At 48.9% G+C, this 18,102-nt stretch overlaps 1 protein-coding gene and 1 pseudogene across 1 annotated transcript; both read right to left on the bottom strand.

Moving 5' to 3' along the window:
- On the bottom strand, nt 1-1,529 carry LOC136458933 (transcription repressor OFP1-like; annotated as a pseudogene).
- A 1,986-nt stretch (nt 1,530-3,515) lies between these two features.
- Nucleotides 3,516-14,161, bottom strand: LOC136456494 (GTP-binding protein At2g22870-like). The gene is made up of 4 exons (XM_066456398.1): nt 13,492-14,161; nt 12,081-12,150; nt 11,059-11,221; nt 3,516-4,099 (listed from the first exon to the last, which is right to left on the bottom strand). Exons 1-4 carry the CDS (start codon nt 13,979-13,981, stop codon nt 3,881-3,883), a joined length of 942 nt encoding a protein of 313 aa, XP_066312495.1. The 5' UTR covers nt 13,982-14,161; the 3' UTR covers nt 3,516-3,880.
- Nucleotides 14,162-18,102: the final 3,941 nt, after the last annotated feature.

The following is an 18,102-nucleotide window of genomic DNA, read 5'->3' as shown; positions in this document are numbered from 1 at the left end:
TTCGGTCTCGAATACGATAAAAAAAAAATCCGTAATATGTACAGTACACACCAGGCCAAGCTCACAAAATTAACATGAACGAGACTAAGAGAGATTACCCATCAGAGAGACAGAGACTACAGAACAGAGTCTGCATTACGCAGTGGTTAGCAGGGCAAGGACGACAGAGCCAAATGCACGTACGCACGCAACAAAGCACATGCTCAATTCTATTGCCATTACTTCTGACAAGGTTAATCCTATCAACGTGACAGCGCCGCCGGCCGATCGCGGGTGACGAATAAAGCTCATGGAAAGAGCGTATCCCGCACGTCGGCGAACGCCGCGAGGATCGCCGGGTAGTGCCGCGGCGAGTTGAGCACGAGGTACGTCTCCAGCAGCCGCTCCGCGCTTGGTCCCCCTCGCCGTCGTCGTTGCCGTCCCCGCCGGCAGCGGGCCACTCGGCGGCGATCATCTCTTGCATGGACTTGCGGAAGTCCTCGTACGGGTCGGCGGAGCGCTTCACCACCGCGAAGCCGCCGTCCGTCGCGGCGGACGCCGTGGAGCCACGCGGGAGCTCGAAGCTGTACCGGCAGCTCTGCGACGCGCCGCGGCGGCGCGCGGCGGAGGCCGGTGCCGGCGGCGCGCGGCACGGGCCCGAGACGGACGCGCGCGCCCTGGTGGTGGTGGTGGTGTTCTTGCGCGGGCAGTTGTAGAAGTCGGACGAGTCGGACGAGAAGCTCCGCGACGAGAAGAGGTTCCTCGAGTCCTCGTCGTACTCGTCGTCGGAGGACGAGCTGCTGACCAGCCGGCGCGACGAGTGCGTCGACAGCCGGCGCGAGGCGCCGTTGGTGTTGGAGCTGGCCCGCTCCTTCCACCTCGCCACCGGCAGCGGCGGCAGGTGCGCCACGAACGGGGACGACGGCGGGCACTTGCGGCCCTCCCACTCGCCGCCGGTCTCGTGCGGCAGCCCGCCGGCGGCCGTGGACCGCCGCTCCGCCTTCCTGCCGGCGTCCGCGGCGTCGAGCGCGAGGAGGGACGGGTCGGCCGCGTCGACGGAGCGGCGGCCCGCGCAGTCGATGGTGATGTGGACCCGCGGCGCGGAGAGGGACAGGCGGCGGTCGACGATCCCATTCCCATTCCCACCCCCACCCCCGGGCTGCTTCTTGCCGCTGCCGAGGCTGGAGTAGGACGGGAATGCCAATGGCGGCGGCGGCTTCACCTCGCCCTCGTTGTCGCGGCGCTTCCTGCCACCGCCCCCCCGCGCCGGGAGAACACCGAGAGGATCGCCGCGAGGCGGTGCTTCAGCTTCTTGCGCCCGGTGCCGGCACCAGCGCCCCGCGCGCCGGATTCCTCCATGGCCTCGCGAAGGTGCATGCGCTCTTGCTTGATTCCGCCCGCCGGTTGCCTTGCCTCTGATCGTGCGTGCGCGGCGTGGGGTGTTGTGGTCTGTGGAGAGAAGGCGCAGGCGTTCGCGGGAGCGGGTGTTGGTCTATCGCATTCGTGCCGGGCTAATGCGGCCTCGCGCGCGCGGCTTTAACCGCCCGAGCCGCGAGCTAGGAACAAAAAACCGCCAGGTCCGGCCGCCCAGGTCTCCAGACAGACAGAGACATGGTGCCGTGGTAGGAGTGGGCAACCTCGGGTCGTGGGCGCGCTCTCGCTTCGCTCGCACGTAAACGTAAGTGGGAGAGAAGAGATGGCGCCGTTACGGCCGTACAGGTACGGTCACCACGTCGTGCGCGGCCCGCCGGGTGCCGTATTCGCTGTATCCCCAGATGCGTTTACTAGTCTTCCTGGATTTAGCTTATGAACAAGGAATACGTACCAGACTGGTGCAGTTGGGGATGAAAACGGATCGAATACGGACGGATATCACCGATATTATATTTGTTTTCATATTTCTGTTCGGATTCGGATTCGAATACGGATAATGTCAACTATGTCGGATAGGATACGATTGGATATCGACATCATAAATATGCGATTTGAGTATTCCGATATAGATATAGTATCGGATGTTGGATATCCGAACTCGGATATGAACAGATCTCAACTCCTCTAAACAGATTCGGTTTCGAATACGGTCGAAAAATATCCGTACCGTTTTCGTCTCCAGCGCTGCAGTGCGTCGCATTGCATGGGGCCGGGCGTGGGCGGCTCGTGACTCGTGAGCGCCGCGCTGCGTGCACGTGGAACGCTGCGTGTTTTCGTCGGAGTCAGCTGGTTGAAAGTAAGCTTTCCGTGAAGTGAGGGAACAGCTACAGCTTTGTGATCGCACACTGGCTCAAAGCAGAACACGCAGGTGCAAGTGCAAGGCAGGCGTTGGGCCGCAACACAGTTTGGGTAAAGTAAAGACACGGGACTAGTAGATTGATCAGTTGGCTGTGTTTACTGTATACTTGCTGCTTTCCGTGCGATCAACTGCCCTTTCTGCAAGGCTGCAACTGCCCCCCTCCCCTCCAGACCCAGTTACTGTGCATGACTACATTGGAGCCGGCGAGTACCGGGCATTGACTACGGCAACTCCACTCACCACTCTGCAACTGTACACCACTGCCGCGGCACAACTGTCTACTAGTATAAGAAAGAGCGTACTCACCGCAGAGAGCTCTACTCTGTGCGGGGTCTCGAAAATGGTGTCAGTGGCAAGCCTTATTCTTGCCTGTGCAATATGAGGAGACCGCGACTCGAACCCGGGACCTTCCGATCACAGGCGGTAAGACTCTATCGCTTACATCAGGCCCGCTCTTCAACTGTCTACTAGTATAAACGTTCCAAAAAAAAAAAACAAGAAACAAAACACACCAAAAAAAACTGTCTGCTAGTATACTACAAGTACGTATTTTACCGTACCATTACGAAAGTAACTGAAGCGTCGAACGATTCCTTAGCCTGCTTGCACACACCACCAAGCATAAAACAACACCTTGTTAGCGTGCTGTTTCTCCATGGCATCAGTACGCGCTGATTGCATTGTTTAGCGGCGAATGCGTGCTCCAGCTGTGGTTAGGCAGGTGAAGCTGTTCTCTTGGATTATACAAGCATCTATCTATCACGTAGACGGCGCACGGCTTTTTAAGACGAGGCCATAATACGGACAAACATGTGTTTTTTTTAAGAGGAAGACACGGGTGTCAGAACTTTAAACTACATATAGGTGTAGGGACAGGTGGACTACCGAAACCCTATGGTCTGGGAGTATTCGGGCTGGTCTTATCTGGCAGCTTATTCGTTGGCTTATAGATTATGGTATAATATTTTTCTGTTAAACAATCAGCCATATAAATCAGCACACAACGGCTTTACATCCAGCCGATCAAGCATTCCGTCTCCAGGCAAACCTGTACCGGTCCACCGGCTCTTCTCTCAGGTATATTTTACGTACATAAGACACTGTATGATAGAAGGGGATCCCAATAATGTGGCGCCCTCAATACATTCTGTAATCTGTACACAACAAAGCCATTCTTAACAGGTCAAGTTCATGCACCTTCTGCCATGTGTATGCTGCAGGCTCAAGGGAGCCTGGAGCACATAAGTAACAAACAAAAAAGTCAGATTCCCGCTGATGATTAGCTGACACCAGGGTATATTAATAATTTAACCCCACAGCATGCACAAACCTATAATCAGAAGGGAACAAGGGGAAAACGTTGGGATTGTACGTGTACACAATAGAAAAAAACCCAGGATCAGCTGATTTTAGCACCTTGTCTGCATTCCCAGAGTATTGATTGGGTAATCATGTACAGGGGTCATATTGGACAGTTATAACAGCTCAAAAGGCGGATTAGTTGGTGCAAAGGCCTGATTGCGGAGGTGCCGACTGCTCATGCATCAATGAGAGAGTGCTCTGTATGCCGTTTCAGTTGCTTCGATCCGGTTTAGTTATCATTGCATCTCAATGCTTGAGCCAATAATTCCTAAGCTGAGACATGTGCAGGAGTATCTCATCGCGGCCCTGGTTGGTCACGCTGCTCGTCATGATCCAAGGAGGCGCAGCCTCGAAGTATTCACGGATTAGGCTCTGGAAAGTTTTCACGTTTTCTTCAGGTCTCCTGCCGCCATTCTTCTTCTTCTTGCGCTTGTCACATTTTGTGAACACAAGGGTCATGGGAACCTGAACAGAATGTGGATAAACCATTAAAACTAAACAGTGCCAGATTTATTGCTCAACAACCTATAAATAATCCTCACATGGGTAAACAATAATGCATGTTTGATGCAGATGTGATGGCAAGCACATTTACTAGTTACTACATCTGACTGTACAGAAGTCCATCCATTACTGTATGTCTGAAAAGGAGTATGTTAGTTGGTGTCCCCAGGGACCATGGCTCATGCCAACATAGGTCGTCCAACGAGAATTATTTTGCACTAGATTGCAGGAAAACAGAAAAGAGACTAGGTGAAATAATGGTTCGTGGTGAAGGCAGCAGGACAGAGGAGCATAAGGAGGTGGGGCTGTTAATTGGTCCCTGCCCAAAGAGGATTATTTTGCACTAGATTGCAGCAAAACAGAAATGAGAGTAACCGAAATAATGGTTCGTGGTGAAGGAAGCAAGGACAGAAGAGCATAACTGCATAAGAAGGTGGGGCCGCTAATTGATACTGACTGGGTAGGACAACCGGTCCAGGGTTTGAGAGTTGAGGCCTGGTTGTGAAGGTTGGGTGGCTGTGGGCACTGGCGCACTGCAGTATTTACGCGAAGAATGGAACTGGATCTATGCCCAGGACAGGAAAAGGTTTAAAAAGGCATGAAGCTAACACCTTTTCGGAACTTTTTAGTACAGTGTACTAGTATATGTCGGACTGTTACCAGATCCTTTTCCTTTTTACTCTGTATAGTCTTATAAATTTTAAAAATGAGGTAGGGGGTCCAGATTCCAGAATTAAGCTGCACTCTGCAGACTTCGTTGGGTTTTGAAAAGGATAGCACAAAATACAAACAGCAGGCTACATCATAAACCCAATGGCAAAATGCAGAAACAGAGAGCCCATTGCAATTATGTCCTAAATGATCGAATAATTTCATGATAAAAAAAACTTAGGACTTGCCAAGTTAAGTTCTTTGTGTGAGCAAATAAGTCAGTAATAACAAATTCTTGGTTTGCTTTGTCCCAGGACGTCAATATGCCTTCCAAGTTCTAACTCAAACCTCTAGGAAAAGATTGATTGCTGCTGCCTAAAGTCTAATACAGTGTCACATTTGTTCTATTGGACAAGTATACATTGTTAGAATATATATGTGTTGTGCGTGTGTATATGTTGGGCGTGTGCCTGGTATAGCCGGCCAGCCCTATATATGGTTAGAGAGATATCAGGAGATCTCGGCAGGTCCTATTTCTATAAGCCACCAGATCTCCTCTCCTATATATATGTACATAGGTCTCTCCAATCAATTCATCTACGATTCCACGCAATCCTAATTGCTATCATGGTATCACGAGTCTAGAGTTTCCTTCCGCACCCGCCCGCCGATCTTTCCCGTGTGCGCAGTTTCCGCCGCACCGGCCATGGCTGGCTCACCTCCATCCGCTTCCCCGCTCGCTCCGCAGCCCCCGCAGCCCTTGAGCGCGGCCTCAGGCGCCGTCACCGACGCCTCGGCTGCTGCCGCCGCTGCTGCTAAGGAGACGCGCGCGCGGGACGACGCCGCACGACTCGCAAAGGCGGAACGTGCGCGCGTGGCCAAGGCTCGCCACGACGCCGCCCTCGCCCGCGTCGCAGAGGCGGACTGCGTGGCCGCCGCCGACGCCCGTCGCCGTGCCGCCCTGGCTCGCGCTGATCTCGAGCGCGCTGCGACCCAGCCGCTTCCCGGCAGCGATGATGACGCCAGCGACGCCTCCGGCGACGACGATCACGTCTCCGTGGCCGGCGACGCTACGCATCTCCGGGATGCCTTGCTGCAACACGAAGCTGCTGCCCTGATCAATCTGCACGCCCAGGCTGTGGCTGTGCAGAACATCCGCCTCCTCGTGCCACTCACCCTCGACGTCTCGTCCACCTTCTACGGTCGGTGGCGCGAGTCGCTCCTCCACGTCGTCGGCCGCTACTCCCTGGAGAGTCACGTGCTATCCGACGTGACCACGCCCACCTCCCCGGACTGGGTCCGCATGGACTGCGTCGTCCGCACGTGGATCACCGGCACCATCACCGACGCCCTTGCCGACACTGTGATCGAGCCGAGCAATACTGCTCGCACTTCGTGGCTCGCCATCGAGTCCCAGTTTCGCGGGAATCGCGAGACTCGCGCCCTCCATCTCGACGCGGAATTCCGCAACTTCAAGCAAGGCGATCAAGACATCACCACCTACTGCAGGAAGCTCAAGGGCATGGCAGATGCTCTTCGTGACCTCGACGAGCCCGTTCAAGACCGCATGCTCGTCCTCAACCTCCTCCGAGGTCTCAACGGTCGGTTCGAGGCAATTGGCCTTCATCTTCGTCGTGGGCACCCCTTCCCTACCTTCCTGCAGGCACGCAATGATCTCCTTCTCGAGGAGCTCAACATGGAGGCGCCGGCGCCGGCTACTGCCCTCACCCACTACTACTACAGCGCCATCTACTGGTTCACGACCACCTTCTGCTCCAACTGCACCTTCAGCCGCGCCTGCACAGCAGCGGCAGCAGGCGCCGCCTCAGCCCTTCAACAGCGGGGGGTGGGGGGCAAGCGTACCCGGCGCGGGAAGCGTGGTGGCGGCGGCCGTGGGCCAGCGAACACCAGCGGTCAGCCCGCTGCTCCAGGAGCTTCGGGGTCCTCCGGCTGGCCCAATCTTCATCAACCATGGGCTGGGACCATCAACATGTGGCCTGGACCCCGCCCAATGACGCTCCCACATCCTCAAGCACTTCTGGCCGGTGTACAGCAGCCAAACGGTGGCCAGCAGGTACCCCATGCGCTGCTGGCCGCCGCCCAGCAGGGCTGGGGTGTTCACCCCGGTGTGCAGCAGTGGGCAGTACCACCAGCCGGCCTATACAGCCCCACTGTTCCAGGATGGGATGCCTCCAGCTTGGCGTCCAACTTCCAGACGATGTCACTCCAGCAGCCCCCCTCCACCAACTGGTACTTTGACTCCGGGGCTTCTAATCATATGACTTCAGATGCTGGTATAACTACTACTCCTCATACTCCACGTTCATCTTTTCCATCTCATATTGTTGTCGGTAATGGGCACCTTCTTCCCGTTACTTCCACTGGCGTTACCACTTTACCTAACAATCTTCATCTTAATAATGTCCTTGTTTCACCTGGTCTTATTAAGAATCTCATTTTGGTTCGCCAGTTTACTTCCGATAACAATTGTTCTGTGGAGTTTGACCCTCTTGGTTGTTCTGTGAAGGATCTTCATTCTCGGAGAGAGATCGTCAGGTGTGACAGCTCCGGTCCTCTTTACCCACTGCAGCTTCCGGAGTCCACCTCTGCTCTCCTCGCCACCTCCAGTCCTTCACTTTGGCACCAGCGTCTTGGTCACCCCGGTCATGAGGTTTTGTCTACGTTAGCACAGTCATCTGCCATTCCATGTAATAATAGTGCTAGTCATACACTTTGTCATGCTTGCCAGTTGGGGCGTCATACTCGTTTACCTTTTCATGCGTCTACCTCCAGAACCACTCATATTTTTCAATTAATCCATTGTGATTTGTGGACATCACCAATTCCAAGTGTTTCTGGGCACAAGTATTACCTTGTTGTTCTCGATGATTTTTCGCACTATCTTTGGACTTTTCCGCTACGGCTAAAGTCCGACACCTTTTCCACATTGTCTAACTTCTTTGCCTATGTTACTACACAGTTCGGTGTCACTGTTCAGGGCATCCAGTGCGACAATGGCCGCGAGTTCGACAATCACACTTCCCGCGCTTTCTTTCTTTCTCATGGCGTCCAGTTACGCATGTCCTGCCCATATACATCTTCACAGAACGGTAAAGCTGAACGCATTATCCGCACTATCAATAATGTTGTTCGCTCTCTTCTTTTTCAGGCTAGTGTCCCACCAGCCTACTGGGTTGAGGCTCTTTCCACCACCACACTCCTTAATATTCTTCCAACCAAGGCACTCAATTTCTCAGTTCCCCATACGGTTCTCTATGGGGCTCCTCCATCCTATGAGCATCTTCGTGTTTTCGGTTGTCGCTGCTACCCCAACCTCTCCGCTACCGCCCCCCACAAACTCGCTCCCCGCTCCTCCTTGTGTGTCTTTCTTGGTTACTCTCCTCATCATAAAGGCTATGCTGTCTCGACCGGTCTTCCAACCGGATCATCATTTCCCGGCATGTTGTCTTTGATGAGTCATCGTTTCCCTTCTCAGAGGACAACACTCGTCCCACCCCCCAGGACTTCGAGTTTTTGGACTCTACTGACCCACTGGTGGCTTCCCCAGTGCCATCATGTTTTATGCCTGCAGGTTCTTCTGGCGCCGCCACCGCACAGCCACGTGCGGCTCTTCACCCCGGGAGCAGCGCCCCATGGCGTGCTGCTGCTCCTCTGGCCTCTGGCGCCCCTACACTGGCTGGACTCGCTCCCTTGACAGCCAGCCCGCTAGTGCCCAGCAGGGTTTCACCGCCCAGTAGCCTCAGCCCGGCATCGGCCGGCCCTGCAGCATCACCACCTCGCCCGACTGGACCTCCGCCCGGCTTTTAGCGCTGGGCTGGTCACGTCTACAGCCGGCGCCCTCAGCCTCCTCTGCCTGACTTGGCTGCCCGGGGGCCGGTGCCACCAGTTTGGTTGACGTACAGCCATCGACCGCGGCCTCCTCCGTCGCCGACTTTGACTACTTCACCTCCTCCGCCACCGGATGTCACTGCTACTTTCCCTCGTGGGGCAGTTCCCATCGTCCCTATGGCCAACCAGCATGCCATGCAGACACGTGGGAAATCTGGTTTTCGACAACCGGTTACACTCCAGGCGACCACCTTGTCACCGATTCCGCGGACATATCGGGTCGCCCTTGCTGATCCTCATTGGCGTGCAGCTATGCAGGAGGAGTTCTCGGCCTTACTTGCCAACCACACTTGGGATCTTGTTTCGCGACCCCTGCGCTCCAATGTAGTGACTGGCAAGTGGATATTTAAGCACAAGCTCAAAGCAGACGGTTCTCTCGAGCGTTACAAGGCTCGCTGGGTTCTTCGTGGCTTTACACAGCGCCCTGGCATTGACTATGACGAGACCTTCAGCCATGTTGTGAAGCCTGCCACCGTTCGCACAGTTCTTTCTTTGGCAGTCTCCCGCAGCTGGCCAGTTCACCAGCTACATGTGAAGAATGCATTTCTCCATGGGACACTCTTAGAGACCGTCTATTGTGCCCAGCCAGCTGGTTTTGAGGATACCTCTCGCCCAGACTTCGTCTGCCGCCTAAATCGGTCTCTATATGGCCTGAAACAGGCGCCTCGTGCTTGGAACAGCAGGTTCGCCTCTTTTCTCCTCCAGTTGGGTTTCGTTGAGGCTAAGACGAATACATCTCTGTTTGTCTATCGACGGGGTTCAGAGATTGCCTATCTCCTGTTATATGTGGATGATATTGTGCTGACTGCCTCATTAACGGATCTGCGCCACATCATTGCAGCTCTTCAGCGTGAATTCTCTATGAAAGATTTGGGAGAATTCCATCACTTTCTGGGCATGCAGGTACAACGCACTAGTTGTGGACTCTTCTTGTCCCAACATCAGTATATGTTGGATATACTAGACTGGGCTGGTATGGCAGACTGCAAGCCTTGTTTCACACCGGTTGACATCAACCCCAAACTTTCCGCTGATGGCACTCCCATTGCAGATCCTACAGATTTTCGGAGTCTAGCAGGAGCTTTGCAGTACCTCACCTTCACACGGCCGGACATTGCCTATGTCGTGCAACAGGTGTCTTCACATGCATGACCCGCGTGAGCCTCACCTTGCAGCCTTGAAGCGCATTCTGCGCTATGTTCGTGGCACCTTGGAGTTGGGCTTACATATTACAGCTTCCAGTGCACCTAATCTCATTGTCTACTCTGATGCGGATTGGGCTGGATGTCCTGACACTCGTAAGTCCACATCAGGTTACGCAGTGTTTCTAGGGGACAATCTCATCTCCTGGTCCTCCAAGCGCCAGAACACAGTATCCCGCTCTAATGCAGAAGCTGAGTATCGTGCGGTCGCCAATGCCGTTGCTGAAGCCTCTTGGATACGACAGTTGTTGTCTGAGCTGCATACACCTCTGCACCATGCCACTTTGGTCTACTGTGACAACATCAGCACCGTATATATGTCTTCCAACCCCGTTCAGCATTAGCGCACCAAGCACATTGAGATTGATCTTCACTTTGTTCGAGAACGAGTGGCCCTAGGTGCTGTCCGCGTTCTTCACGTCCCAACGACGTCTCAGTTCGCTGACATCTTCACCAAAGGCTTGCCCACTGCTGTCTTCACGGAGTTTCGATCCAGTCTCAACGTTCGCTCCATCGACGCTGTGACTGCGGGAGGATGTTATAATATATATGTGTTGTGCGTGTGTATATGTTGGGTGTGTGCCTGGTATAGCCGGCCAGCCCTATATATACACACGCACAACACATATATATTCTAACATCCTCCCGCAGTCACAGCGTCGATGGAGCGAACGTTGAGACTGGATCGAAACTCTGTGAAGACAGCAGTGGGAGGAGGAGATCTCGGCAGGTCCTATTTCTATAAGCCACCAGATCTCCTCTCCTATATATATGTACATAGGTCTCTCCAATCAATTCATCTACGATTCCACGCAATCCTAATTGCTATCATACATCTTTCATTATGGTGAATCAGTCAATCATAGTTAACTTTGACTAACAAGAACAGATAGCATCCATACACATTGTGTGTGAAAGCTAAAATGATTGTAAATAAATCTGGTTCAGCTTATTGCTAGAATCATGTGCACCAAGATTTTCAACTTGACAAACTGGGATATTTCAGCCTTTAGACTTCAGCAGCATTATTTTCTATCGCTCAGATCAACTAGATTATCTACTAACAATATCAAAGAGCACTCCTAATGCATATGGATGAAAGAATTATGGTTAATTAGTTCATAAATTGGAGTTCAGTCGTTTCAGAAGTATGCTTACCTTGTTTTGACCAAGCCAACTAGCATAGTCAAGATCAATCTTCTTGGCAGGTATACTTGCATCTATAAGGAGAAAAACAGATACCAAATTCTCCCTACTGAGAAAGTAATTTCTGGTAAATTCATCCCAATTGGTACGAGCCTCCTGTGGTGCAGAAGCATATCTGTTCAATAAAAGCTCTTGTTAATGCAAGAAAATGGATAATATCTCGACTAAATATATCCTCCAACTAATGGGATGCAAATTTATTTTCTATATTTGTGAATTCATGTCTCACTGTTATACATATGACAAGTAACAGGTAGTCTGATTAATTTGCCCAAAGAAAAATCCAAGATCATGTAGCAACGTAGAGTTTTTTAGATATAGATCGAAGTCAAATACATAAAAATATTAGGCACAGACATTCTCAGTCAATATTGAGTCTGTAAAACAAACTTTTGAACTCACAAACACCAATTTGATGACATGGTGTTTTTCACATTTAGATTTTACTATAAAACCGTATCTCATTCATGCATATACTACCAATGCAAGATGTTTCATAATCTTATCAAATGAAAAACTCTTTCTTACATTCTTACTAGTTTCTTGGACAGACCATGCATTGGCCTTTATTGCCAGATCCATTCCAGTAATATTTGCAGTAGCAAGGCTCTGCCCTCCCCCCTCTATTTATCCAAGAGATGGAAGGGCAGAGCTCTTTTTTGGTGAAATAAATAAAGAATAAAGTCAAAAAGGGTTTGATTAGGATTGTTTAAGCAACTCCCGTAATTCTTAACCCCTTGCCAATTGATTCTGACTTGTTTTAGAGGATTAAACATGTAACATCATATGGCACCTCATCCATTTCTATGTGAAGAATATTTTCAACCATAAGAAAATATAAATACGTTCATCTACATGATTTTTTTTTAAACTACTAGTAAAACTAGCCAACTTGCTTGGGACTGAAAGGCTATGTTGTTGTTATTGTTGTAGTAGAAGTAGTAAAACTAAAAGTCTGCTGGTCAGTAGTTTACCCATAACCAGGCAAGTCAACAAGATACCAGCTGTCATTTACTTTGAAATGATTGATACACTGGGTCTTCCCTGCAATAATGAAAATAACCAACAAAATTAACGAAATGAAACAAGCTTCTCTGTACAGTTACTGCTGTTACCTTTATTAACTTTCTGCTGTACAGATGCAGTATATCTCCAAAGTGTAAAACCAAAGGTGCACAAATGATCAAGCCGGAAGAACTGAAGAAGACTAGGTTGTGAATTTGCAGAGATATTTTCTAGAGATAAAATTTATGCCAGAGCATAATTTGGTGGATTTTAGAGATAACTAGTTATAATCCCGAACCAGACAGTTTTGTATTCTCACATGGGACAATAGCACTTAGAAGTTAGAAGTAAGAAGCTGGGGAAAAGTAGTCTCAAATTCTAGTTCCATGTGATGGTAGCTCTTAAATAAAGCTAAACATGTGAACAGAGTACCTGGTTGACAAGAGCTTCCAAAAGATAAGCATTACAACAAGGAATGGTATTTAGATTTTAGATAAAGCCAGGACAACACATATGGCCATGGTAAACCAAAGGGAGTTCAGCTTAACAGCAACTCCAAGAGCCTCTCTAAAATTCAATGTCTATATCTCTATTTGGAGAGCCATCCCATGAATATTCTCTCTGTATATCTTGTGTCTCCAACGGAATCTATAAGATCCGTTCTCTATACTCCAATGGCTTATCATAATTTTCCTTATGTGAAAAAGGTCATGATAGAACTACCATATATTGAATTTAGAGAGCGATGTAGAGAATTAATGGAGCGAGAAGGATGATTTTGGAGAATGGAAAAAAATGAAGAGTGGTTTAGAAAGTCTATTGGAGCCTTGTATTTTTGTTTTCTAAATTTTCTAATAAAGAGCCATATAGAGGTTCTCTTGCAAATGTTCTAAGGGGTGTTTTGTTTGTGGAATAGATTAGTCCATCATTTTCTCACTTAAATTTTTATTTGGTTGTCGAATGGAATGAGTTGATCCATCACTAACTCATTCCTCATAAGCTATTAATTAGTATAAGCATGAAGAATAGAGTCATTTCACCAAATTTGAGGGATGGACTCATGATGCACCACCTCATCTAGGATGGACTGATTCCTCAGACCAAACACAATTCAAACTGCAGGGGCAACGGGCTATCTCAATTCCACAAAACAACGCTTCCTTCAAACACAACTGCGCGAATTCACAGATTCTCCCGACCTTTCACGGTTTCACCAACTCTGACAGTAGCTACAGCTACCGAAACCCATGCACTATCACCTTCAGATTCACTTGCTCAACAAGTAGGACCTCTGTTAACCACTAATCACTAAATCCTAAACTCGATAACGCTGCAGAGAGAACCGTACAAGGCAATGATCCAGGCAAAGCAAAAACTTACCAGGCTTCTTGGAGGTGAGTGCAAGGCGCTTGCGGCGGACAAGCGAGTTGAGCAGCGACGATTTGCCGACGTTGGACCGGCCAACGAGTGCGAACTCCGGTAGACCGTCCCGAGGGCAGTCATCGGGACGCACGCTGCTCTTCACAAAATCTGCGTTGACCACCTGTGCGTCACCGCGCGCGTATGGGCCCAGCACGACGTTGGAGCCCTTAAGGACCCGTGCGCTCACGGCGTCCTGGTCCCCCGCATCCACGGTTGCCCCGGGCGGCACGAAGAGGCAGTCGAGCGGGAGCTTGGCCTGCACCTTCCCCTGGGGCGCCCCCTCGTCGTCGGACTGGTCGACGGTCTGCAGTGCCGCGAGGTGGGACAGCGCGGAGAAGCGCGGCGAGAGGGAGAGGCGGAGCGGCAAACGGGAGGGGCGGAGGATGGTGGAGGTGTGGGTGGAAGGAACGAGCAGTAGGCGAGGGAGGAGGCGGTGGTGGAGGAGCATGGCCGCCGCCGGCGGTCAGGGTTTTTGTGTTTTTGGAGGCGGGGAGAAGGAGAAGTGTGAGGCGGGGGTTTGGAGGAGAGTGGAGTGAAGGACCTGCGAAGAGGATTGGGCGGCACCAGAACGGAGATTGCTGGACGTGAGCCGTCCGATTGAAAAACACTGTAGACAATTGAATCTGACTCAATTTTTTGCATATTACTGCACTTCATATTAGATGCCAACTTCGATTTTATTTTTATTGAAGAAAAAAGCAAGTATATTCTAAAATATATTTCATAGAATATTTTTGCTGAGTTGTACAAAGTTGACAACTATGTGATAGGTAAAGGTACATGTTTGCCACATTATATTCATATCATATATTTATACAGAAATCTAATGTTTAAAAGCTTAAGCCCCGTACGCCTAAACTACTTCAGCAGTATTTTTCAGCAAACGAATAATGTTTTCCTATAATAATGCTCACAAGTCGCCATGACTTCAAGTTAAAGATCCCATCGTCTTCAGAGCATAGAAATTTCAACTGTTCATGTATCCTTCGAGAAATTAGTCCCCATTGAACATGGTCGGTTAGGCTATTTGAAATTGTCGAGGTACACCAGCTTACTGAACTACCACCAGCGCAATGTAGTGTGTCCTCTCAGTTTATACAAAATATTTATTGTATGTCAATAAACCATAGTTATAGTTACTCATATAAAGACGTTACACAGGTTCCTCAAAGGAAAAACACCTGGAACATAGCATGTAGCAACTTAAAAGTGCTTACAAAGAACCGAGTAGCATTATGTTTGTCAAGTTGACATTACCACATCTGGCAATATTGCAGGTTACAAGAACTTCCTCGGTGGTCTTCCTGCATCCTCATCTTGCATGTGCTGCAATACAGAAACTTTCAAAAGTAAAAATCGAATAGAGCTTAGCCTAATTTCAGCTGGTTATCTTTAACTGATGTTATATCAAGTAAAACATCTTTAAACCATTTGCAACTATGACAAATCAGTGCTGTAATGATGCATGTAAAAATGTAAATCTAGCACGACAATATTTTCACCTTAAGGACTTGTTTGGATGCACTCGTATTAGAATCGATCTATGTGTGTTGAATTGGATTGGGGTGAAAATTTTCCACCCCAATCCACTTCGATACATGTGGATTGAGGTAAATACGAGTGCATACAAACAAAGTACCTTTTCCATGTTATGCAAGATTACAATAACAGAGAGAGAGAGAGAGAGCATGTTCATAAGCAATACCCGAAGTGAATATGAGAATGTGCAATTGTCGCTTATTGGCAACTGTGCTGTAGATTGTTTTCAGCTTCAAATTAACGATGTTGGTTCTGTTTTGTTTTGAAGCAACATGTAGTAAGTCATATTGTTGTGCAATTTAACAAAAGTACACCAAGACCAAAAAAAAGAAACACAATAAGGCAATAAAAGGCTTAACAATCCAGTCCTCTTTCCAAGGGGGCGAACAGGGATAGGGACTACCCTATCACCCCTCCACTAACAGAGTTGTGTTTGTGAAAAGCTACATGAAAACTAAGAGTGACATCCCCCTTAACCCATCGTAATCAACATGATGACAATTGAATAACTTTTGTTGATCGAACATTACTACACAAAGGTTATACTATGAATTCACAAGCTAAGGGATTTGGGACACATTTGGTGTAATATTTGGGCCAGATGCTCAAAGTGTTACAATGTTCTCCACCACTCCAGTGCAACTCCAGGGTAATGCTATATATGGATATGGTTGTTTCTTGATGCTGAACTGGTGACATGGAATGTCTGAGATGCCTTTTGGGGGGAAAAATAATTCCAGTCCTGGCTGATATCACTCATATCATGAACTATATCATATTTAAACTAAGAAACAAGATAGACTTGGACAGCAATGATAGAGCATGCTCTAGAGAGAGATAATCTGAGGGTCAAAGTGGGCAAGGAAATCAACCTTATGCGGTTATACTAGCTGAGCAATCAAACAATATCAATTACAACTGTCAGAAAATACTTTTTGGGGAATAATAGATGCATTAATGAATGGTAGTTCAAGTACATATATAGACATGAGCTCGACGCCCTCAAGTATACGGTTCTCTACTATCTCACATACAGATACACATCAGCTAACACTCCCCCACAGGCTGAACAAAGAAATGCGCCAAGCTACCAACCAGTGGCGGTAACACCAAGCAGTAGTATTTGACACCCTTCAATCAGTGGCAGTCCAATAATCGCCCGTCGGGATCGCGGCGGCTATAATTTCAATAACAATTTGACCTCCTCCACTCCCAGCACCCCTGTGTCACTCCCATCCTTTCTCAACCCATGGATGGGAATGGTTCAGGTGTGGCCGCATGGGTTTCCTACTAGCTTGTTGGTATCTTGGGCTTGTGCAACACCGTGGACGCCTCCTGTTCCACATATGCTCACTGCAGCCTACCTGGCACTGCTGGTTTTCCACGCCCAGCTTCTCACACCAGCTAGCGTGCAGCACCGTTCCAGTATGGTGGTTTTCCCACACAACAGAAGCAGCCTGCAACGTTTTGGCATCCGATGATGTGGTTCTTGGGATCAACAGTCCCTTGCAAATGCTTTCAACACCATGAGTCCATGACATTGACTTGGTCCTGTCCACTGGTGAGTAGTACATGGACTCAGGTGCTTCCTCGCACATGTCATTAGATGCCAGTATACTCTCTTTTTCTTGCTCACCTTCACCTTCCACTCATTCATCCATCATCCATCATTGTAGATAATGGGTCTATGCTTCCAGTTACTTCTACTGGCTTGTTCTTTTGCTACCGTGCGTGGTCCCCTTTTCATTCAAAATGTTTTGGTTACTCCAAACATAATTAGAATCCTATTTCTATTTATCGTTTCAGGCCAGACAATAATGGTTCCATTGAGTTTGACCCCTTTGGTCTTTCTGTGAAGGATCTGCGCACACAGAGCATGATTGCCAGGTGCAATAGAACCTGCGAGCTGTGCCCCTTCAGTTGTGCCTAGGCTGTTGCTGCTACCGCACCCACGACCACACTTTGGCATTGTCGACTTGGTTCGCTCATGAAGCCATTGCAAAGATTATTAGTTCTACTGCCATGCCATGTAACACAAGTACTAGTAGCAATGAACCTCGGAGTCATGCTCGTCAGCTTAGCCCCCACGTGCAGCTCCCTTTTAGTTCATCGCATTCACGAGCTCTCAATAGTTTTGAGCAACAGTCAGTGAAGGGAGGAAGGCCGGGAAGGGTCAGGTTGTGTTGCATCAGAAAAAAAAATACGCATTCCGAACCAGCAATAGGGCAGCATGGCTGATGGTTAACAGGAATAGAAGATGGGAGAGAAACCAGTGACACATGAACAGGTGACCAGGGAAACTGATCCCGTGATGGCGATTGCACTGGGGTAACGTTGGCTTAGGGTAAGTGGAAGCACAAAGGTCGAAGAATCTAACCATCTCGTGATACCATGAAAGAAGATAGTTTTTGGGATAATAGATGCACTAGTCGATGGTAGTTCAAGTACACACAGCTCGTACACGTACATGGACCTCTCCCATCTCACGTACAAGTATATGGCAACACATAAGTTAACAGCAACACTGATGCTAAAACATGAAAACAACAAGAATTTTTTCCTATTCTCTGTGTCCCAGAGACCAGTAGACAGTAGTCACCAACTTTTCTTACTGGCCAGGGGAAGTCAGTATTCTCTACTTGGATTACAGCAGAGACTGCGATATATATAAAAAGGAAACGAAATCTTTGATGTCATTGAGAAGGTTCAGGGCTGGCTAAACACGGGTGAAGTGTTATAATACCATCAACAAGATTTAACAATTCACATTTCCATTCGAGAAAAATGATACATATATGGTTATATAAGAACCAGAGTGTGTAATGCTACAATGCTTTGGCCTTCTAAGCAACAAGCCAACAAATTAGTACCAATATCAGGACGGGCTCGGCTCTCAACATGATTTCAGAACCATTCTCATTCTCACCCGCAAAGGGATTCTCGTTTCACAATTCGATTTGGATGAAAGTTTGTTAAAAATAGGAACTTAATCATTCCACCGCAACGAATGCGTCTTATCTGCAGCAAGAG

Source organism: Miscanthus floridulus, chromosome 6 (assembly GCF_019320115.1).
Source record: "Miscanthus floridulus cultivar M001 chromosome 6, ASM1932011v1, whole genome shotgun sequence".
In the NCBI taxonomy this organism is placed as follows: domain Eukaryota; kingdom Viridiplantae; phylum Streptophyta; class Magnoliopsida; order Poales; family Poaceae; genus Miscanthus; species Miscanthus floridulus.
The sequence above is the reverse complement of the archived record's forward strand: the minus strand, read 5'-3'. Positions and strand labels throughout refer to the sequence as shown.

What these genes read in the sequence shown, in the direction of transcription:
- LOC136456494 (XM_066456398.1), bottom strand. Translation starts at nt 13,981, where the DNA reads ATGCTCCTCCACCACCGCCTCCTCCCTCGCCTACTGCTCGTTCCTTCC. An exon ending in ACTCACCTCCAAGAAGCCTG is followed by an intron (nt 12,151 to 13,491) that starts GTAAGTTTTTGC and finishes TCATTATTGCAG; the next exon opens with GGAAGACCCAGTGTATCAAT. An exon ending in GTTGGCTTGGTCAAAACAAG is followed by an intron (nt 4,100 to 11,058) that starts GTAAGCATACTT and finishes CATTCTGTTCAG; the next exon opens with GTTCCCATGACCCTTGTGTT.